The sequence below is a fragment of the Numenius arquata genome, chromosome 2, assembly GCF_964106895.1.
Source record: "Numenius arquata chromosome 2, bNumArq3.hap1.1, whole genome shotgun sequence".
NCBI classification, from domain to species: domain Eukaryota; kingdom Metazoa; phylum Chordata; class Aves; order Charadriiformes; family Scolopacidae; genus Numenius; species Numenius arquata.
Genome location: NC_133577.1, coordinates 23,280,083 through 23,303,758, shown reverse-complemented (window position 1 = coordinate 23,303,758; position 23,676 = coordinate 23,280,083). Strand labels below are relative to the sequence as shown.

Here is a 23,676-nt window from a genome sequence, read left to right as displayed (position 1 = left end):
TGCTCCCTCGGTTCCAGTTCAGGTTTATTTGTTCAGAGAAAATTTCTTGTCTTGGCATCTCTCCTTTTCCAAGTCCCTCAGTTTCATTTGGCATCGACTCTTCAGGCAATGCCCTTTGCTATTAGACCTCACATGATAATCTGCTGGACTGCTAGGAGTTTCAAACATGTTAGTTTACATACCTAATGGCTGCTGGCTCTCCTGTCTCTGCTTTTGGGTGGGTGCTATGCCATATATGTTAATGAGTTCTACAGCAGAAATTGCAGATGAGTTTTATATGCTGCAGAAATCAGGCTGTGTAGTCAGGGAGCTTGGGTCCAGAGCAGGTACTTGCTTATCTGTGCTGTCTTATCTCTGTGTTTCAATTGCATGGAAAGCATCTGCTGATAAACTCTTTTGTCATAGCTTGAATATTAACAGTATTTTTTATCTCAGCTTCTGTGTTCTAATACAACAGATAACACGAATAAAACAGCGGATGATAAATTTGGTCTTTCGTCTATTCTTTGTTGTCAGACCTATATTTTTCATTAAATTTATTCCCTTATTATAAACTTATTTTATATATATATATATATATAAACTTATTATAAACTTATTTCCACAGTTAAAAGTGATTGGGGTTTGGTTTGTGTTATTTTTTTTCCATTTGCTAGTTTGGTTTGGGTTTTGTTTTGTTTCTGTTTAATAAACATATACTTGCCTACATTCAAATAAGCTCCACTGTGGAATTCTGCTTGGGAAGTGAGATTGGAAGGTGCTGGACTTCAGTGCATATGCTTTTTTTCTATATGTTTCAGCTGTCACTGTGGATAAGGCCTTTGGCATGATGAAGTACTGATAAACATGGAAATGGCAAATGGACCTGCCTTGCTCTAATGAATATATAAATACTTCTCATAACACTTTTATTCACACAGGACAGAAGATGTAAAGGAGAATGTATTTGCTGTCCTTCTAGTAGTTCTTGTTTCACTTCTTGGATTCCTGACTCTGAATCAAGGCTTCTGTAAAGACATTTGGGTTCTGTTGTTCTGTCTTGTGATGGCCAGCTGCCAGTATTCTCTCCTAAAGGTAGGACACAAGTTCATATCCATTTGCTGAACTCTCTAACTTCTATGAAGGCAAAATTCCTGTAAAAAATTTTTTTTTTCTGTTTTGTTTTTAGAGCGTTCAGCCCGATCCTGCCTCACCAATACATGTAAGTCTCAGCCAGTAGAACAAGTCTTTCTCCTTTATTATCACTTGCGTACTGTGAAACAGTTGGCTGTTCGGTGAAACACCAGGTATAAGTAGTTTGCTGTTCTGGGTGATTTATGAAAATGAGCAAGGTTTTGTCTGTGATTTTGAGACTTTGTGCTACGTTTAATTACTTTTAAGCTATTTGAATTTATCACTGCTATTAAAAAAAAAAGTGCTCTTTGAGCTAAAATATGCAGTAAAACTAAATGCATCAGAACTACTTTGCTGAGATTCAATCCTATGCAATTAGATAAGCTTTTTCTTTGCTTTCCTTTAGAAACAGTGTCTGAAAATAGTAGAAGGTCCAGATTAGCACCTCAGTCATCGGTCAGTTGGGGCTTTAAATATCTTTTTTGGTTTTTTTTTTTGAGATTGAGGATTGATTTTTTTTTTTTATTATTTTTTTTTAAATCTGGTATTGCAGACGTATTTCTCAGTAGTATTAGCCCATCAGATTAGCTCACAGCATTTTCCCTTTGTTATAATATGGTCACAATTTCTATGCTTGTGTCCTGAAGAAATGGTCAAATCTGTGGGTGAATGCAGGCTATGAGGATATTTGTGGTTGCCGTTTGTCTGTTGAGTATATGTGAGAAACTGCACTCTGACAGTGACAACCACCTTGCAAGGAACTAGTTCCTTACCCAGGTCTGTCCTCACTATAGGACTGGTTTAGCAGCATCATCCTACAACTGCGACCTGACCCCTCCGCCTGTCACAGTGTCTCAGTGGTTTGATTTGCAGATCTTGGAAGACGTTTCAGTAGTCACAAGGTCCCTCACCTGCTTTTACACTGTTTCTTAGTTGCTCATGTTTCTTAGCTCTTTGAATGTTTTTGATGGCCCCCCTCTCTTCCCTCAGAGTTCAAAGCCAGCATGTTGAAAACTGCGGGTCTGCTGGATTATTTCCTTTTGGCAGGGAGCAATTTCTTTTGTCAGTTTAGAGGCTAGAAATACAGGCTGAACTTGAAATTGAGGTTATTTACAAGTGCATGCTATATGTTTCACTGAGATGGATTTCAGAAGATTCTTAGTTTCTTTTCCACGCCAGTTACTATGCGGGGAACTTATGGTATTGTTGGTTGTAATGCATTCACAGGAAATACCCGTCTGCATAAAAAGTAGGAAAGGGTAACAAACAGTAACATTCATATTGTAGGGTAATACTTTCAATACATTAAAGAAATGTTCCTACCTCAGTAAAAAGTTGGGTTTTGGGGGACTAAAATGATATTATTTGTCAGTTGAACTAGCACATGTCTAGACATAATAATGTGAACTGTAATCAAATAGTTTGCACTTATTCAGACATTAGTAATATGTACATTTGTTTAAAGTGGGTGGCAAGCAGGTTAATCAAAAACTTCATTATAAACCTGTCTAGCCTGTATATATTATAGTATTAAAGACAATGTAGCTAATGAAGCTTAACCAGAACATTTTTTGTGCAGAATCCAGGTTTGCATTTCAGACTCCCACAATCCTGTTACAAGTATTATTCACCATATTGTATTCTGTGTGTTATGTGGCAGGGTAGCAAAGGAACAATAGGTGTATTCCCATCTTCCATATGCTTTCCTAGAACTTAGTTTATCACAAACATTCTTGCAAACTTTTTGGAGCACTGTGCAGACTCCAATGGAAATAAAATTTAGAGAGCTTTTCCAACGGAAATAAAATTTAGAGAGGTTTCCCACAGAGGGTTTTAAAGGTGGAAGGCATTATAGATCAAGTTAAAATAGAAGATTAGCTATTTCTACATTATATCTTTTTAACACAACTGGTATTTGTAAAGGCTTGTTTGAGCTAGTAAGCACCACGAAAAACAAGACAAGGCGGCGAGAAAAGATACTCCATGTACTGTTTCATAATTCATGTGACTACATTAAAATTAAAGACAATAACACCTCTTGATGTTAATGTGAGGATGCAGAACAGCAGAGGGATTAAAGAATGATCAGTACCATGTCCAAGAATGAAAATGCTGATGAGATTTTTCAGTGTGAAACAAACTGAAAAAGACACAGATTTGTACACTGAATTAATTTCTATTCTTGGATCCACAAGTAGCTCCTAATATCTTACATCATCCATGCTTGTCAAGGATGTTCCAAAATTCTTCCCTATCTCCCACATGCAGACTTTTTTACTGTTTGATGTGACTTTGTCATTTCTGGCCTATAACATTTTGAAAGAATCTGCTTTAAAGGGACCATCCAGTGATTCAGAAAGCACAGTGTCCAGGGATGCACAAAGCTTTTGCTCTGAACTGCTTCCGAGTGCCAGTGTATTCACTTCCTGGTGTTGAGCAAGAGCTTGCTGACTAAACCCTATAAAGTCTGGTACAACTTTATCGCAGATAAGTTTTTCTTGCCACATACCACGCTGTGACAGCTATGGTCTCTGAGTTGAACACTGTATTATCTGTATACTGTCATTGTGGTGAGGGATTAATTTCAGTATACAGAGAAGAACCTATCTAACTCAGCTAGTGTTTTGAACTTTATATTCATTTATACTCATTTTATTGAATTGGGATAATAGTTCTGTTTTGATCAGCTTTGGTGTTTAAACGGGAACTTCCTGGGCTCTAGTGCTGCTAGTGCTGGCTACTGGTTGCAGGTTTAGTACTGTCACCTGCCTTATTTTCCTGTCAGCCTGTGCTTTAGCCTTTCCAGTTCTGGTCCCTGGGAGCTGGTGGCCTTTAGTTGCTGTTCACACAATGGTACTTGGTTCTGGGATGGTGAAATTCCAGAACAGCCTCCTCACTGGAGTTGTGAGGAGAAGAAAAAGTCCATCCCAAGTGCGAGTTGTATCAGTTTGTTAACAGCAGAATATAGGTACCAATGACTGCAGGCTATTAAATTGAGAGATCTGAGAAGATCCTTGTCATGTGCATTTCAAGGTTTTAGACAAGTGGGTTTGCTTGCAGAGTTTCTTGATACTGGTTAGAGGCAGCAGCAGACTGGGCAATGAAGGCTGGGTTTGTGGTAAATGGCTATATAGAAGGATCATGAGAACCCGTCTGTAAGTCTCTCGTAAGGCACCTGCATAGCTCAGGATCTAGCTCAGGTTTACAAAGGCATTTGAGCTCTGAAAGACTGCAGTTATACTCATAATAAGATTTACAGAATTGCTTGCATAATTTCATTGTCTCGGTCCCATTACCTGCCAAAGCAGAGAGCAAACTCAGTTGGGTAGCTACCATAGGCAGTTTCATAAATCCCATAAGGCACTTCAGAAGTATTTTTAATCTGTCCGTGTAAGCTGTTCTGTAGAACCAAGCATACACACTTTTCTTTTCTATTAAGCCTTCTGTCTTTTCCCTATTGTATGTCTGCATGCACAAATAAAAAAAATCACGAGATCTTTCTGAAATTTCCCCATCAAAACGCTTTGCAGTCAAAAGTGCTATTTTACCAAATGGAAGTGTTTGTGAAATCATTCTAGGTTTGTTGAAAATCTTCATATTTTTATCAAAATGAGTTGCACCAATGCTGTGTTTGTAGAATATGAATATGTTTCTGAAACGCATTCATGAGAAACAGCCTGAAAAAGTCAGTGATTTTTTTTGGCAGGCTTAAGGGAAAAGAAGAGTTTTCACTGAAACTTTTATCAGTGGAGGAAAAAAATGATTGTTAAACAAACTAGATGTAAAATATAATTGGAATCTTTCTTCATTATTTAAATTATTCTGAAGGAGGATGGAGAGGGGAGTAGTTTCACCAACATGATTTTGGTTTTGTATGTCAAAATTTGATGGGTTTGTCTGGTACAACAAAATGAGCCCTGAATATCTAATACCTTGTCAATAAATTGCACTGCCACGTGCCCAGTTTGGTGAAGGGCTGTCTAGCTTGGCCTGTCAGTGGCAGGCATAAGAGGGCTTCACACTTTCATTTTGTTTCTGAAGCTTTGAAAAGAGGAAATGTACTGTCCATCCCCGGGCTGGGGCTTTCAGGAGGTGATGCACCGTCCCAGTGATCTTCCCTCTTCTTGAAGGTGTCTGCTCTTGGCCTCAAACCAAACCTGTCCCGAATAACCGCCCTCACACAAAGGATGTAAATGACAGTGAAATACAGCGCTAAAAATCACAGCAGTTCCTCTTTCTTGTGTTGCCTGTTGCCCAGATGTGGGGTCTGGAGTCTCATTCAACATCCCAAGCAGTGTGACAGCTGTGCAGCCAGTCTCCTTCCGAGTGCATCGCCGCTCTTGTTTTCCTCCTGTTGATCCGATTAGTAGGCAGGATTTCCTTTCCAGGATTCTGTCTCATTTCCCACCGCCATCTGAAAAATAGGGAAGGTAGTATTTGCTCACATTTTGAAGGCTTATGAAAGCTGCTTCCACAGTTCTAACTAGCATTATTGTTGTTAGCATGGTAAGAGGGATTTCTTTAGAAGTAGGAGTTAAATATGCACTGTAAACTGAATTATGTCAGTGCTCTGCCTGGAACTGAAAGGTGCGTGGAGCTAAACCTCTGGTCTTCTAGTCATCAACTCTTACCCAAGTGCCTTCAAATAATTACCATGCAAAGATAAAACATGGGTTCCGTAATTCCAGAGATAAGACAAGAATGTAACATCACGATAAAATGGTCTGGAGTGCGCATCAGACTATAAATCATTAAGCACTTGTTTAGATGCAGTATTTACTGGTTAATACTTTACTAAGGCACAGCTCGGATAAATGAACTGAGGTTTAAAAACAGCAAGAAAGTAACATTTAAAGTGATTTTTTTGTTGTTTTTAAGTCAGATTTTTATCTTTCTAATTATCCTTTGATTTTTTTCATGGACATATGTCCTACTTGGAGGAAAAAAAAAAAGGGCATTAGTAAAATTGAAACTCTGAATAAGCAGCTAGGATTTTTCAGTCTGACTTGATTCATATTCCATGGATGTGAGGTGCAATAAGCCCGCTAGTTCCCTGCAATCTGCCACCTTGTTAACTGATTGATCCCAAAAGGGAGTACAGATCATTTAATAGCAATGCTAACATATGAGCTTGGCTGGCAGCCAAACAAATACGGCTGCTGTTTCAAATCAGTAAGCAGACTCGAAAAAGAAATGATCTTTCATTGTGCTCACTTAAATTATATTTTACAAATAAGAACAGTTTCATGGCAGCTTTATGCAGGGCAAACTTGAATCCTTGTCACTTTGCTCCTGACTTTTCACACTCAAATCTTTTCACTGAATTTCACTGAATTTTTAGAGTTGGAAGGGACCATAAAGATCATCTAGTCCAACTCCCCTGCTGAAGCAGGATTGCCCATTTTGACTCACCAGTGTCTAAAATGTCTTATTACCCTTAAGCTTGCTACCAGGAGAACTGTTAAGATTTTTCTTAAGGGTCTGTTATTTTCCCTGGTTAACAACCCCACAGCAGTGTTTTGTAGGATTAGTGCAAATCAATCGTGTGAGAGATGTATGAAAGATGTAAGATAAGGATCCTGCCACATATTAATTCCTTTGGATCATCATTTCAAAGTTCTGCGTGAGAGAGAGACCAGAAACTGCTGATGAGTGTCACCCCCTCCAGGAGGGACACTGATTTGCTGTCAAGTGGTTCAAATCAACAAAAAAAATTTAATTGTATTGGTGCTAAAAATCAATCTCCATACCTCAGACTGCACCTAGGAGGTGTTTTCCTATTTTTTTTACTCCCCCAGATGCAATTAAAAATTTTGTATTTCATAAAGTTAAAAAAAAAGCCACGCTACCTGAAGCAGACATTCATTAAAATAAAAGTAATATGGACAAAAATTCTTCTTCTGTTGAAAAGAAAGGTTCAGACAGATTGAGATTTATTTTTTCTCTTTCCACAGAAAATGACTACTTCTGCAATTAGTGTGTTTTGGAAGGTCCAGAAGGTTAGATTTTCAAAAGCATAAATGATTGTTGGAGTTAGTCTTAACTGGTTTTTGTGCATTTGAAGGTCTCCTCTGGAGAAGATAAAATACCTTGTAGCATTTTTATTACTAATTAGTATGTATAAGTCATTAAAACATTTTCTCTTGTCTCCTGACCCCCTCTCCCATTTGATGCAGTGCATTCGGTAAGAGAATCAATGAAAAACTGAAATACTTTTTTCTTTTTTTTTTCTTTCCAGGGGCACAATAAAATCATAACCTACAGCAGACCTGTGTATTTTTGTATATTATGTGGCCTTATTTTGCTGCTAGATGCTGGATCTAAAGACACAAATCCTCCAGTTTATACAATGTATGGCCTGAAGCTCTTTTCACCTAGATCTCTCCAGTCAGCCCGAGACCATGTAATAGGTGAGTCAATATTTTTCCTAGGACTGTAAAAATGAATTAAGCATTAGCTGGGGAAGTCTGTGTTTTCCCATGTTGGCAATCAAATGCATGTTATGGAGGCACAACTCTAAGTCAAATTGATAGAAACATTTGGAATGACTTAAGACAGGCGTTGGGGGGGGGGGACAGCTGGCAACCTTCCCTCCCGTAAAAGGAGTTCTTAATGAAATGAGGCTCGTAGAAAAGTCTCTGTAGAAAAGTAACAGTCACTGATATTATTAAAAAGACATCATCTGTGAAACGCAGTTAATCTTTCTAAGGGTTTGTCTGTGTGGAGCACTTACTGCAGAATAAGCTGAGTTTTAAATTTAATGCTTGGAAGCTAATTAGTCATGCAAAGTCCTCAGACGGACATTCTTCCACTCATGAAGAACATGCGTTTTCTTGGTTTAGTTTAGGTTAATCTTGCTGTCCATGTGATGAGTTAGTGTGGAGCAGCCACTCCGTAGTAGCTCTTCCAACCTGTTTCCTTCTGGAATCGTACCCAGAGGTGGCTGAGGACATTCAGGTATTGCCCCAAACCAGGACTGATGATCCTTTGGCACTAATTTGGAGTGGCCACAGCTGGAAATACCCCATTCTGTCAGGATGCTTCTTCCTGTTACACATTGCAATCTGTAGCTGTGGTGCTGTGTCACACATACAAGTGCTGAGCTGGACTTGGGTCATGGAGTGCAACACTGTTCGGTACGGAGCAGAAAAGTTAAAGTTTACTGCAAAAGCTGTGAAAAGTTCCCAAGAGCATGGTGGACCAAATATGACCTATTGGCTTGTGAATTTAGAACCAGGAAAACCTACTGTGGTAGAGGGAAAAACTTTGTGGTATAGAGTGTATGACCTTTGAGGTCTTTGTTCACATTGTGCTTGCTTTTTGCTGTACTTAAGTCAGGCTATTGCTGCCTGAAAGGCATACTATTTTTAGGAAAGCCTTCTGGTCCTTTGTATGGGTTCATTGACTCCCAATCCTTCTCACCAGAAACAGGGGAATAATGAAGACCTGCATCTCACTTATTTTCATTAGCTTCTTCCATTACTTTCCTATGGTCTCATTAAAGTTTCTTCTTACATCTTATTTTCTCTGCCTGTCAAAGGTGAACAGTAAAAATGCTGATAAATAATTCAACAAGAATCTTAAATGACTCTTGGGATAGAGATAAATGAAAAACTATAGCAACCAGTATAAGAAAAAAAAGTGTGGTTATAAATGTGCTAATTTTGGCTGGCCTCAAAAGAGATGGTGGAGCAGGTTCTTGAAACAGCCTGGAGGGGGTGGGGGAGAGAGGAAATACAGGCTCATCTCCCCATTTGGCGTCTGTTTAATGAGAGAGGGGGAATAAACTATTTCCCTTTTCTTGTCCCCTCTTCTTATGTTGCCAGTTCTGGGAGCTGGCATGTCTGTGGGTGTGTTTGTTCAAGTGATCTTTGGTGTCGTGCTCTGGCAATTCCTTGCTTTGTCTCTATGGGAGCCCCAGCTGCTGGCTGCCATCAATCCTTGCAAGTGTTCATAGTGCAGCTGCTTCCCTAAGCTATGTCAGGATCCTCCAGCATCTTGCTGCTCTTTAAGTACAGGTTTCCTTAGGCACTGAAGGTTTTGGGTAGTATTTGTTTTGGGAGGGAAGTTGGCCCCACTGAATACCAGCGGAGTGTTGCTATTGTTTTGTGGTTTTGCCCATTTGCTCGGTATTTTTGATAAAATTTTACTGTTTTGTCATTGTATGGTGACTTTTTAATTTACATTTTGCTCATAATTTATTGTAGTATTCAGAGTTGATGTGTTGGGAAGTCAAGGGATTTTACTATACGCTAAAAATATCGAGGAAAGGATAAGTTTTCTATTTCAGGTGTTTATTATGGTAAGAAGTGGAAGTGATGGAAATCACAGAAAGGACTTGCCAAGGAACTAGTATGACGCTGCATAGCATCCTATGATAAATGTTTTGAAACAAGGTTATAAAAGAAAATCAGTGGAAATTTGTTAGATATGGAACCTGATTACTGAAGAAATGTGATTTTTAACAGGTCTGATTCTTTGCAAACAATCTATTTAGGATCTGATTCTGTTTTATTTCAAATTGATGGTGGTTCTGTTATTGATTTATGTTAGTTGGGGGATCGTGGCTTTAATTCATTCTAACTATGGTTTTAATCTTGAATTTCTTATTTCATTTGACCTTTTTGCTAGATTAGCATATGCAGTAAGGGCACAGAGCCAACCTCTGGTCACCAGGTGCCACAGGTGGGGTTAGTTGACTAAAGTAGTTCTGTACTTAATGTATGATAGTTTTTGTGATGAAACCATTTAAGCATCAGAGAGGTAAGTGAAATTATTTGGCAGGTATCTCAGAAGAGTAATTATCAGGTGGTGGCAAAACCCTGTGATAGCAAGTCCTGTGCTTGCTACTTTCAGCAATGACTGAGCTTCTGTCAAGGGAAGAAAGCCTCTGTGAATGTTAGCCTCTGCTATGTTCAGGAGGGGAGAACAAGAAGACTTTCTCACTGAAATAATGCGTTTTTTTTTTCCCTGTGAAAAAGCATGTATTATTACATAGCAAATGGACTAGTACTCAGATATATAATTTATTAAAAAAATAATAATATTCTAAACTTCTGAAATGTTTGCAGTGACATTGCCACTGAGTTACCATTCTACATTTCTCAGAAGACCCAAAGTTTCCAAAGTCAAAATTTGTGTTTGCCCTCCTACGCTTCTCTGGTAGCTACTTGTTTAGAGGAAGCCTTCAAACTCCAGTGTTAAATGCCAGCAGCTCACAGGAGCATCTCTTAGTGGTCCAGTTATTTAAGGTGCTGTTCTGTATGGAAATGTGTGATGCTTAAACAAATTCTCTTTGGAATTCATGATGCAATTCTAGCTGATTAATTGGTTACTTTTATTGTCTGTTTCCCACAAGGGAAACTACTGCTCCTAAATTCAATCCTTTTTTAAGTGACAACTGTTTATTTTCCTTTCTGGTGTACTCCTTTGTGCAGGATGAGATAAACAAAGCTACCTTAGCTAAAGAAGTTGTTAGGATTATTCAAGGTATTAATAGAGAGAGGGTTAAGTGAGGACATTGCTGTCCAGCTTTTCCAACCAACTTTTCCTTCCTTGTTTACATTCACCTCTATATATTTTGATGTACTGACAATGTAATGTCTCTGGTCTTGTCCTTCCTTCCCCTGCTCTTATTCAGCTTTTTCTGAAGTTGCTACAGCAAAGGCAGTTGCTTGTACTGTAAGTCAGTAGTCTAAGATGAGTTCTGGCAGTTTTGCAAGTCCTTTGCCTGAGGAACAAGATCTCCTGTGAGTTGCAGCTGTGGGTTTTTGGAACAGTTGATCCCATGGGGAGTCCACATGACCTGCTGGGCAGTTTGCTGTCGTGCCATTGTCTGTCTTTGAGTGGTCCTTGCTTGGCTTGATATGGCTTGGTAGAACATCTGAAAGAAGAGCAGAGCAGAAGAGGAGATTAATAATAGCACTTGCATGTAAAAGATTGAGAAAACAGTGTTTCCTCATGTTCTTACATATGTATAGCTTGTGCCAGAGGCAGGAAGTCGTGATGAAGGATGCATTGTGAATGCAAGTGTACTTAAGTGAGCCTTGTCTGTGTTTAACACTTGAATATGTCATTTTTTTTCTCCTGTGTTTGACTTCCTTGGCAAGATTTACAATACTAGATAGTAGTAGCGTATAATATGATGAAGGTAAAAGCTGTCAGATCAAACTCGGTGTATTGTTTTATTTTAGCACAAGATGCATTAGTAAGAGGAGCTGGGAGTAAAATGTGAAATTAGCATTCAAGAAAGCACAACTCCTATTGTTACCTTCTTAAAATTTGACTGGGGTGGGAAGGGGAATAAGTTGTACTAGTGGTTTGTTTAACTAACTTGCTTTTTATGAGAATGAATAGGAGGAAACTGCAGTCTTCCTAGCATGTAAACTAACAAATGCATACTTGTTTACAAGGAATAGTGGCTGACACATCTCTGTCCTTCACCATGCAGAACGTTCTGGTACTAGTACAACGAAGCAGTAAGAATATGATTAAACATGTGCATGTATCCGTGAAGGTTTACTGTATTGGAGACTTGAGTCAAGTGTTTTTAGATGCTTTGCTAGACAGTTGTGCTTAGCGTTTTCTAGGATGGAGCTAAGAGTATATGGATGGGAAGGAGGAGACTAGCAGGACGATTGCCTGAATTATTACTCCTGCTTTTCCTTGACTGTAAGGCAGCCATTTAAATGAGCACTTCTATTTAGAAAGAGAGTATGTAAAGATGTCAGACTGGGGTTTACCCTTGAGTTTCTTTACTGTTTTTTTGATGTTCTTTCACAAAGTCAAGATCTGTCCTGCTGGAAGCTGGGGAAATATTCTGGGGAAGTTTCACTATAGGTTTGTCCCATTTTTATGTGCTGCTTGAAGTGTCTGCTGTTGATTGCTGGCAGAGGCAGGATACTGCGATAGCCAAGATATTAGGATCTTTGCCATTAAAGTTTTTTTTGTTTGTTTATATTGAATTGTTATACCTGTGCTTGAACCATCTCAGATTCAAGGAGGAAGTTCCAAAGTCTGCAAATTAAAATTTCTGTACTTTTAAATAGAACAAATATAACTTTGAAAATATTTGAGAAGTGGTAAGAAGGCTACATAATGCTATTTTTTTTCTGCACCTGCTTTTATCCAAAATAAATCTTAAATTTAACCTCTGAGCTTTAGTTACTTACATGTGAAGTAGCATAATTTATTTTCAATATATGAGAAGGAAAGTGGAATCTTTGCTGCTAAGGTTAAGTTGTGCTCAGTAATGTAATCTTCATAATTTATTGCAACAATTTTTATTCTGGTAAGATGCATGTTTCTCTGTTCTCTGTACATTGTGAAGCATGAGCGTGTTCTAACATGAATCTTCTTTTTTTTCTTTAGTATTTTTATATTGCTTTCCTGCAATTTCTCTTCTTGGTCTTTTCCCTCAAATCAACACCTTCTGTACATATCTTTTGGAGCAAATAGACATGTTGCTTTTCGGCGGTTCTGGTAAGTAGCCAGTTGCAATCTGAGCTATCCTTTTCTCGGTTTATAACCTTAGATTAGAGTATATTATTGCATGTTTTAAAGCATGTTGCATGTTAAAGCTGAAACAGCTAATGGTGTTCATATAACAGTGGGGTGAATACTAATAAGACCCCCTTGATTAGGTTTCTTTTTTCTTTTGAAAAGTTTTATACAGGTTGTGACCTGTATACAGGCTGCAGAACGTGGTTGACCTCAAAGAGCTCTTTCCTGGTGTGTCCAATGTGACTCTCTATTGTATTTGTAGGAAAAAAAAAAAACTTTTTAAAAAGCTTTCTATTAAAACTATTTTAAAAAAATAAAAATGATAAAATGTTTGCATTGTTCCATAGTAAGGCATGTTCACAGGACATTGGATGTGTGATTATTATTATTTTTTGGGGGTGTTACTTTAGTCAGAGATTAAACAAGGCCCATGAGAGAGGATGTGTGGTTTTTTTTTTATTGGTGGGGGTGGGTTTTGTTTTTCATTATAGCTTAGGTAACAGAGAAGAATGGGATACATCTACACTGTCATCTTAGTTTGGATCAGAAACAAACTTGCTCCTTGTTCCCTCCTACCACATGCTGTTTTGCACCATGGAATGATGGCAGAGTATGCAAACTGGATTCCATTTGGATGAAGCTTGTAAGAAAGGTGCAGTGTAAGAGTGCACTCCAAACCTATTGCACTCCAAACACTAATGAGCATACAGTCTGTGGGACCAGACTAGAGATAGTCTGAGTAAGGCATCTCAAACATGTGTATCAAGGATTTCCTCAGCACTTCTCATTCCACAGACCCACACTTACTGCATCATTCTGCTTGCTACTGTAGACATAGTTTTAACCACGTGCCAAAGGCTAGTACAGATGATAAGGGTGTTCTTTGCTTTTTGTCTCATAAATACCATAGCAGACCTGGAGGAAATAACATGTTGGATAAATTCCGCATCCTATAAATAATGATGATTCCAGTGTATGTTGAACCCTAATTAGGGCATGGTTTTGCAGCCCTTGTGTCTGCATTGTTGAGACTGCTGGACTCCTAATTCTGCCTGACAGCTTTTCCTACCCTGCTTCTTGAAGCTCTCAAAGGAGGTTATAGCAAGAGATCAGCTGGCATCCTTCTCTCTCCCTTCAAGTTCATTCATGTATCTTATATGGTGCAAATAATGGCTGGCCAAGCAAGTTAGGATGCTTTTGGATGATACCAGAGCCTGTGTCTCAGGTGCAAAGGGAAGAAGTAAAATTCCACATGGAATTTGACTAGAAAATTGCCAGTTCTTATAGATTACTTCATTCCTCCTCGGTAGCAACATGAGAAGGCATACTGATATTTTGGCAAAACAATATTCAGTACAAAAAGCCGTAGTGTGGGACCTCAAGTCAATGGAAAACACATGAAGTACAGTGGCATCAGGCTTTCAGTCTTAACTGTAAACAGTTTTATGAGCATATTTGGGGCATTGAAAGGTGTTCTCTCAACTAACAGCTCTGTGATACCTGATTTTAATCTCTATGCCTCTTATGATGCAAGAGGTGTTTCAGTTTTTTCTTTTATTGCACACTCTCATTTCGTAGAAACTAACTAACATGTAATGTCTGTATTTCAGCTGCTGCTGGGCTCGTATCTGCGCTATACAGCATTTCCCGAAGCTTTGTCGTTCTGATTGTCCTATATGCTTTCTGCTTCAGTGCAGTGAAGGTGAGCCAGAAAAACAACACTGCAAAAATTCAGAATTTCAAGCTCAAAATGCATGTAACCTAGGGAGACCAGCACTATTTTGTGCTATGTTGTCACTGTTGTTTATCAAGATAGGCTTTACAAGCCACGTTTCCAGTTCTGCCTGTTAGCTACACTGAACTAGATTGAAATTGTAGTAGAAACACTGGAGTAAACATGAGTCTGACACCTGAGCTTCTTTGCCTCTTATATGTATCAGGTTGAAATGATCCATTGAATTTCCCCTACAAAGACTAATAGCAGCCTTGTCTTAAAAACCTGCAACTCCTATTGACCTGTATAAGCCAGGCTGAACTTGGTCAAAATTTCTAGTAAGGTCCAAAAGGGGGGAGGGGGAAAGGATTTTTGATTTTTTTGTTTTGTTTGTTGTTGTTGCTTCATAACAGCATGCCCAGGAACTTACATGTCCAGCTTAGGCAAACCAGTGGACCATCTAACCCAGTGATGTATCTGCAGCCACAGGGAAATGCAATTTAGGGATTTAATGTAAGCCAGATGACTGTTTACCACTCTTTTCCCTAATATTCCACCAGTATCCACAATTGTTGGATTAGGGATGTTGGAAAGTGGGTCCCTGCTTATTTCATTGGCTATCTGTGGACTTGTCTATGAACTTGCTGAGTCCCTTCCTAAATGCACTGGTCCTGTCTGTCTCTACAACTTTGTGACAGCAAATTCCAGATGTGCAAACTTCATTGGTTTTAAACTGATCTGCTAATTTCACCAAGTCTTCCCTATGCCAAGTTTTGCAGGATTTGTGGAAGAACTGTTCTGCATTCACCTTATCTGCTGCCTTCACAGTTTTGTAGGCATCAGTCGTACCGCCCCCAGCCGTCTTCTCTTTAAACTCCAGAGTCCCAGTCTTTCTAGTGTCTCCCTGTAAAGCAGCTGCTCTCTGAGGAGTAGCTAAGTTAGTCACCCTACTCCTGTGCCTTCTCTTACTCTGTTGTGACCTTCAGATTCGGAGAGAAAGTTGCGTGTGGCACTCAGGATGCGAGTGTGCTGCGGCTCTATGTGCTGGCAAAATGACTCGCTGCCTTGTCCTCGGTACCCTTCACAGTGATGCCCAATGTTGGATATTTTTATTCTGGCAGATGCTGCATTTTGGGCCATATTCAATCTAAAGCTTTTTTTTTTTTTTTTTAATTTAACTTATATGTCCTCCATATTTTTTGTTTTATTTAGAAAATAGCAATGAAATTTTGTCTGTCTTCAAGTCTGCTGTAAAATTCACAGTGCCCACAGCAAGACCGGAATTTCATCTTAGACCTTGTGATAAAACTTGTCCTTTAAGGGACAGTCTTTTGACAGTGTTTCATTACAGGCTAGATGCTGTCAGTGCCCATGCAGGCATGCAGCAGGACGTGCAGCAGTTTACAAGCTGCTTTTGACATCTTGCAGGCATACGTGAGAGGATGTTTTGTGGTGCTACACATGCATAACACACGCAGAGATCCCAATATGAGGTTCTACAACAGCCAAGGATGTATCGTGTCAACACCCAGGCTGGCTATTTATACAGATGAGAGGGGCCATCAGATGCTTCTTTAATGGAATTCTTTAAGGAACATAAGCATTTCTGTAATGGCTTTTAACAATTTTCCACTTAAAATTTTGCATAGGAGCCTTAAATAAAAAAAGGTCAATTATAATGTCTTAATGATCTCTCACAGCTGATCAGAGCTGGCGGTGCACGTGTTTTTAACCACTCCCAAAAGTAAGGTAAAATGTGTAAAGCCACCATTTTATCTTGCCCCTGGGTGGCTTCAGTCCATACACAATAAATTATGACCATTCAGCTGCTGAGCAGTGCTGCGTTAAGACACTTTAAATTACATGTCTTTGAACATGTGGTGTACTCCCAGGGAATCTCCTGTCGCCTGGGTTACCCAGTATATCAGTTATACTGGTTTGGCCTGACCCAGCTCTGTGATGCCAGACAGCTTAACCGCTTCTTATGCAGTTTCCTAAAGCAGCTGGTATTGCCAGTATTCCTGTTACCGTTTTCTGGCTATACTAGTGATTTCAAAGCTGGCACCTGGGATGGAGAAGGTGGCTCTCTGCAAGCATGAACAGAGTGAGAAAAAGATCTGTAACGGGGTGGAGAAACAAAGAAAAAAAAATAATGGAAAGAGCCATTTAAAAGGGAGGAATTGACTTAAGCCACTGTTAAACAGACAAATATCTGTGAAAATGGTAAGTTTTTTCCCCTAAGGTTAGCAGAAGACGATTCAATAGCTGAGGGTAGGGAAGTTGTGTGATGGATATTTTAAAAAATAGTTTTGTAAACAGTATTAAAGAAAAGCCTTTTAAAATATTCTACAGATATTCTACAGACTCCTTTCTTGGCGTAATACTTTAAATTACAGCATGCAGGTGGCTTTGTAGATAAGCAATCTCCTTGTGGATTAGACTTCAAACTGCTTAGAAATATGCTTTTAATGCTACCCTGAAGTTGTATAGTGCCGTGAAAGATTTACAAGATATCTGTTGTAAATTACCAATATTAAGTGCAGACTTTCTGTTCACACAGAAATTACAGTTAATTTGAATTTTTATGGCACAGTTCTTGTGAAGGCACTTCTGAGGAGGTTAATTTAAAGCATGTGAAGATGATTCCACTTGTTTCAGCTCATAATCTGTCTACTGGGGTGCTTGGAATTTCATACATTTTTTTCTTCTAGAAGTTATGAAATAAGCACTTGTGTTAACCCTCCTTGTTCTTCAGTCAGGTCCAGAGACTTTTTTTTTTTTTCCTTTTTGACTGTTGTCTATAAGATTGCAAGAGAATGATTCTGTCAGACTTACTCTTTGATTGGTTGAGGAGTAGGAATTGGCTTAAGTGTAAGAGAAGAATCTGTTCCTGAATAGGGACCACTGTGAAAGGTGGTGTAATACTACTGTAGGAAACTAAAACTGTTCTGATATGTAGTGAGCAACAACTTCTGATTCTGATCAAATGAAGGTTTGGATTTTTTGTGCACTAGAAATTGCAGAGTTTGACTCAAAACTGTTTCATTGAAGTGTTTGTACAATGGTGCAAACAGAAATGACATCTCTTCAACGCTTGCACTTTACAGCTATTCTTTATTTTTTATTTTTATTTTACTCTTTTTGCTTTTAGTCAGTTTCGCAGAACCAGTAGAGCCAAATTTTCAATATGTATGGAGGTAAAAAAAATCATCACAATCAAAAAGATTCAGGGCAGGGAAACATGGTAGACTCTCTGGCACAGGATTTCTGGGTTGCAAAGCTTATTTCTTGGCTGAAATGTAGCATCCTCAAATGTAAACTCTGTTTATTGGCAGAACATCTTACAGCTCAGCAGGTGTAACTAGCAGAGTTCCATTTCCTGAAATAAATTGCAGAGGAGAATGGATCTGTAAATGGTTGTGTGCTTTTTACTGGTGAACAATTGCTAGTATTGAATGCCCAAGGCTGAAGACCCATTCCAGCGGTATCAGGCTTGAGCCTCTCCTTCCTTAAGTGCTTTTTGTGTTGTAATTATTATCTTTCAGGATGAAATAGTCTAGCCTCATTTCTCTGTGTACATTAATTATTCCAAAAGGAAAGAAATTATTCCTGAAGAAGTTCATTAGAAGAATAATTAATTTACCACATGATTTTCTTTTTTATTAAAACAAATAAATGATGTTAATTTTATAGTAGATCTGTGTTCTTAAGTGAGCTTTTCTTGCTCATTTTTAGAACAAAACCTATACATATGTATGTATAATAGTTTGATTTAGTTGTGGTTAAATTTGGAAGTGATTTTACTACAGCAAATTCAGGGCAATCGATCCTTTGCTCTAGAACTCCAACTTTAGAAAAATTAAAGTAAAGATTGAGCAGTTGTTTGGGGTATGTCCACAAAACAGTGTAAGTACTCAAGTTAACTTTCAACGTGTGAATATAAGCTCTGAGAATTGAGATAAATAGGCCTGTGCTGAAATCCTGTGCTTTGTCCAGACTGATTTTGCTGTTGAATTATCTTGTACAAAACCAACTGAGAGTCTCTATGAGAAAGCAACTGTAGTATAGATGTATTATTAGTTTTACATAATAATTGTCATTGATTTTTGTTCAGGTGAGTTGCCTCAGGAAAATAATTATACAGTATTCTCAATTGAGAGTTCATCCTATGATCTGCAGACAAAATTTGATGTGCCCAGTGAGTTCATCTGGCCCTGCCACTCTTTATGAATGACCTTGCAGCATCTTTGCCATCACATGACCAGAAATGTTTCTCTCATGGCTAAGATGCACATATGACCTAAAAGAGGACGAGCAGATCTCTAGTCTTGTGATAACAGCGAATGTGCAGGTTGGATCATGTGGCAGGCTGCTTACATGTCCCTTCACAGGAGTTGATCAGAAACATATGATGTGTTTTGGTGGGTAGCTGCATACGGCTCACCTGGTGGACATAGGGTGACTACACCAAGCTGTGTGGTGACTTGCTGGAGGGAAGGGATGCTATCCAGAGGGACCTGGACAGGCTTGAGAGGTGGGCCCGTGCAAACCTCATGAAGTTCAACCATGCCAAGTGCAAGGTCCTGCACCTGGGTCATGGCAATCCCAAACACAAATACAGGCTGGGCAGAGAATGAGTTGAGAGAAGCCCTGAGGAGAAGGACTTGGAGGTGTTGGTGGATGAGAAGCTCAACAGGACCCAGCAGTGCATGCTGGCAGCCCAGAAAGCCAACTGTATCCTGGGCTGCATCAAAAGAAGTGTGGCCTCAAGGGAGGTGATTCTGCCCCTCTACTCCACTCTGGTGAGACCCTGGAGTACTGCATCCAGCTCTGGAGTCCTCAGCACAGTCCTCACCCGTTGGAACGGGTCCAGCAGAGGGCCAGGAAGATGATCAGAGGGATGGAGCACCTCTTCTGTGAAGACAGGCTGAGAGAGCTGGGGTTGTTCAGCCTGGAGAAGAGAAGGCTCTGGGGAGACCTTACAGCAGCCTTCCAGTATCTGAAGGGAGTCTACAGGAGAACCGGAGAGGGACTCTTTATCAGGGAGTGTAGTGACAGGACAAGGGGTAACGGTTTTAAATCGGAAGAGGGGAGATTTAAATTAGATATTAGGAGGAAATTCTTTACTGTGAGGGTGGTGAGGGACTGGAACAGGTTGCCCAGGGAAGTTGTGGATGCCCCATCCCTGGAAGTGTTTAAGGCCAGGGTGGATGGGGCTTCAAGCAACCTGGTCTAGTGGGAGGTGTCCATGCCCATGGCAGGGGGGTTGGAACTCGATGATCTTTAAGGTCCCGTCCAACTCTAACCGTTCTATGAGACCAAACGTACTTTCCACACAACTAAAATAAAGGACAGTCTGTTGGAAGGCCAGGCACAAACTCAGTGCATGATGAAGAGACTTGTGTTTGAGTTTTGTGACTCAGACACTTGAAGGAGGAACAGGGACATGTTGTTTGGAGGTGAATGAGGAGGAAAGGGGTCCCATTTGCTGTGGCCAAGCAATTGGCTCCTCTCCTCAGAGTACTCCTCAGTAGCTTTGCCCTTGCTTGCTGTTTGTGCAGAGTAGCTGTGGGTCTGCAGTTTATCGAGACCTCCTCTGGTGGTGCTACTTCTGGACTGATCAGGGTTTTGGGTTTTTTTTGTTTAAAGTAGTCAAAAAAGAAAATAGAAAACCCAAAATTGTTCACAGTAGGAGTACAGGGTATTGCATCTAAAATTATAACAGATAATTTCTTCAGAAAACCCCAAAAAACAAAATAGCTGGAATTCCAGGTCTTCATCCATGTGTTTGAGACCTTGAGGACTGTTGGACAGGTCACTGTTCATCGCTGTTGTCAGGCAAAGGATTGTGTTGTGAGTGGAGCGGTTTTCAAGTTGCTGTCTAATGTAGCTGGTAAACAGAAGTTGTTCCCTCTGGTGATGATGTGAAGTCACCTGGATAGATTTTTGTTTTGCAATCATTCTGTCCAAGTGATGATGCAAAGGTAGTTTGGCTACAGGTTTCAGATGCTTTAAAGCTTCTCTTCATACATCTTATCCTATGACACATCCCTGTCATGAGTGATATGACACCAGCTGCTTATCCAGCCTTACGTACAGCAGTACTGTGAACCTTGATTTCAGACAAGAGAGAAGATAAATGTCTTAGCTTCTAAGTGCAAAGACCTGAGTTTCTCCTGCTTGCTTTGGGATATATATATTTTTTTTTAATCTCCCAGGCCTCTGTTTAAAAATATCATCACTCCTTATTCCAGTTCTTTCCAGGTCCTCTATGAACTTTCATTTACTTTTGTTTAATAAAAAGCTCTAAATCCTAAACAAGGTTTTATCACCTCTTTTGGTCATTCCTTGGATTGTTACATCTAATAGCAGCAATTTTTCAGCTTGCTACTTTTTTGAAGGTATTGGGTAACTGAGTTTAGTTTAAAATTATCTGTGTTCACTTCAGCCTTGCTTTATTTCTGGTCTCAGCTTCAGTCCTGTAATCTTGAACAGAAATTGGCAGCTCTAATAGCTACCTTACCTTTGATGTATGAAAGGGTTATCTCTTTTTCCTGGAGGAGGTGTTCTTATTTTCAGATACTACATCTATCAGATTGGAGACACAGGAACTTCTGTGCTGTCTTTTTCACTTGACTAGAATGGCCTGATGTGTTTATTTTTGTCTCATGCTCCATCTGGTTTTTGGTCTGTGCCCAAATATTTAACAGATATTTAAAAAAAAACAAACAGGTATGTCCTCCTACTTTTCCCACAAATATTCAGTCTGGAATTTAGTCATCTTGATATCAGTCTTTAGCATTCCAGAGCATCAGTGTTTTGCTGTGGGGCAGAAGAGCACATCCTCAAAGGCTTCTGGAATCAGTCGGTACTCCTCTTCTGCCTTCTGTTCCAATCAACTGGTTTAGATTTGAAATTTACTCAGAGCCTGTTAATTATTTGTTATCTAGCGCTTTTTTTTGGCTTTTTTTTTTAACTGCTTGAGGAACTTGCGGTCTATCTTAACCAGTCTGAAAAAATTCAGATTTTGGACTTTGGTCAGAAAAATTTTAATGATATGAATGTGTTCGTATGTGGCACAGCTGCCTCCTCTAGCTCTGTGTAAGTGCTTTTTTTTTTTTTTTTTTAAATGAAAGTTAGGTAGTTTCCATTATCTTATACCTGAAGAAGGTATTTTCTGGTAACTTGTTGCTTCAGTGGACAGTTAGTAAAAATTTTGTGTGTATTTTAAACCATTCTCAGCTCACATTGATATAGTTTGGTTTGTTTAATGAGTTTTAAACTCATTTTAAACTCATTAATCAGAATAAAAATGCTTCTTGATTCCTGTTTTCAATGGCACAGGCTTCATCTGTGTACTAATAAATTTGAAATATTTGCCATAGGGTTTTATAATGGGAAAGAATTGCAAGCATAAGTCTCCCTCAGTCTGCTAAGACTGCCCAAATAAATTTCTAAACAGCACTGAATGGGCCCATGCGTATAGACAGAATTCCCAAATGTGTAAGTGACCAAAAATAGACGTATAGGATTATTAGACAGCTTTGTTTCTGCAGCATAAAATACTTCCAGCCCTGTTGGAGGCTTTGAAGACAAGGCTCATCAATTTTATGTACTTTCCAATTAAGAGACCTCTGAGAATTGTCAGATATCACGTGTTTTAGTGAGCGATGTTTGCAGCCATAGTCAGACTTGCACTTTAGTCGTAACTTCAATAGTTATGCTCTTAGTTTCCTTCGTGCATAATATGAACTTGCTGTCCAGAATAACAGAAAAAGTAAATTATGTCTGCAAAATCTGATATGGTCCAGGGTTGCTCTTGTAGGAGTGCGTCACAGTGTAGCAATGTAGAAATCTGCAATTCTTGTTTAGGATAAACTTACCACTATGTGAAAAATGAGTGTCCATGCCCCCTGCCTGAAGTTGTTGCTCATCTTACTCTGTAGCCGAGGAACCCTAGTCAAAGACCGGCACCTTGTTGTGTAAGGTGGTGTGTGCACATGCATGCGTACCCCTGTGTCAGTTCCATCCTTGTGGATTTTAAATTTCAGCAATGAAGATCCAGTCACAGATAAGAGTGTTACTGTATTCTGGTAGATTATCACTTGTCAAGTTTTTGGAGCTCTTCTGGGAAGGTAATATTTTGTTTGCCATGGATGATGGGGAAGATAAGGCTTGTGGACATCTCTCCCCAGAATTTGTCTCTAACCAGTGTAACGTGAGGTCCATGAATAATTCACATTTCCTGGTTGTTAGTGTTTTCTGAAAACGAGTATCCATGGTAAAAAGGTTATAGTTAACTTTGTAGAGTACAAGTTGTTGTTACCATTTTCTCATACCTTTGAGGGTGGGGGGAAGATTCCCTTTTACAGTCTCATTCAGAAAGTTTTTATATGTTCAGAAATAGTATGATAGTATTTCTCTCAATTTACCATCACACACATGGAATGGCTGACTATCAACAGCTGTCCTGCATATTGTTTGATATGAGTAATAGCATAGATCCATGATAAAGCTGGAGATCTGGAAGTAAGGAGAAATACTCCCCCCCTTAAAAAAAAAAAGGTTGAATAATAATGAAATGAGAGAGTGGAAAATTAGATGATATCTATTATTTATAAAGAACAACTGGAGTGTGTCTCCATGTTTAAGAACATGTTTAAGAAAAGAGGGGAAAAAAAAAGAAGGGAGAGAGAGATAGCAAGAATTTCTACTTACCGCAATGGTTCTGCCGTGTTCAGAGCGCTTTTTCTCTGGAGTAGGACGTATGATTTATTTTAGCATATCTTTGAAAGATAAGAGTTTGCTACATGCATTTTTTTTTTAAAGGAAGAAAGAAACAAAAAGGATTAATAATGTAGGACAGAAAACTACTATCACCACTTTTTAAAAATATGTTTGCCTCCCCACATTTACCAGTGGTAAAAGGCTTGTAAGTTCAAAGACACCTTTATCTTCCTTTCTAGTGGGTTGTTTTGGGATTAGGTGATTCTGTGGTTGAAATGGAATACCACCACCCCAACTGCTGGGCCTGTTGTAACTCATCACTTTTTCATCCTTAACCCTGTAAGTCTATTTCACATGTTTTAAAAATGACTATGTGAGTGTCTGCATCAAAGTCAAAACTGTATATGAAAGCCCTACATGTCACCTCAACCAAATGAGGTACAGTAGGAAGCTAAACTCCCTGTCTAGTATGACAGATAATACCAGCTTCCACGACTAAAACCTGTCATTCCTGTTTTCCCACTGAGAAGAATCATTGTTCGATTATCAGCTATATTGGGGTTTTTTCATCTTTTTAATTTAAAGCTCTACCAGGCATCATTAGTGGGGGAGGAAAACAA

General features: G+C 39.1%; 1 protein-coding gene across 1 annotated transcript in view; it reads left to right on the top strand.

Annotated features, from left to right (window-relative positions):
* PCNX2 (pecanex 2) overlaps nt 1–23,676 on the top strand; it is a 161,412-nt gene that overhangs the window by 42,554 nt on the left and 95,182 nt on the right. The window contains exons 11-15 of the mRNA XM_074168043.1: nt 921–1,074; nt 1,169–1,201; nt 7,352–7,523; nt 12,484–12,594; nt 14,226–14,317. Of these exons, the coding sequence (XP_074024144.1) occupies nt 921–1,074; nt 1,169–1,201; nt 7,352–7,523; nt 12,484–12,594; nt 14,226–14,317 (562 nt within the window). The remainder of the gene's footprint in view (nt 1–920; nt 1,075–1,168; nt 1,202–7,351; nt 7,524–12,483; nt 12,595–14,225; nt 14,318–23,676) is intronic.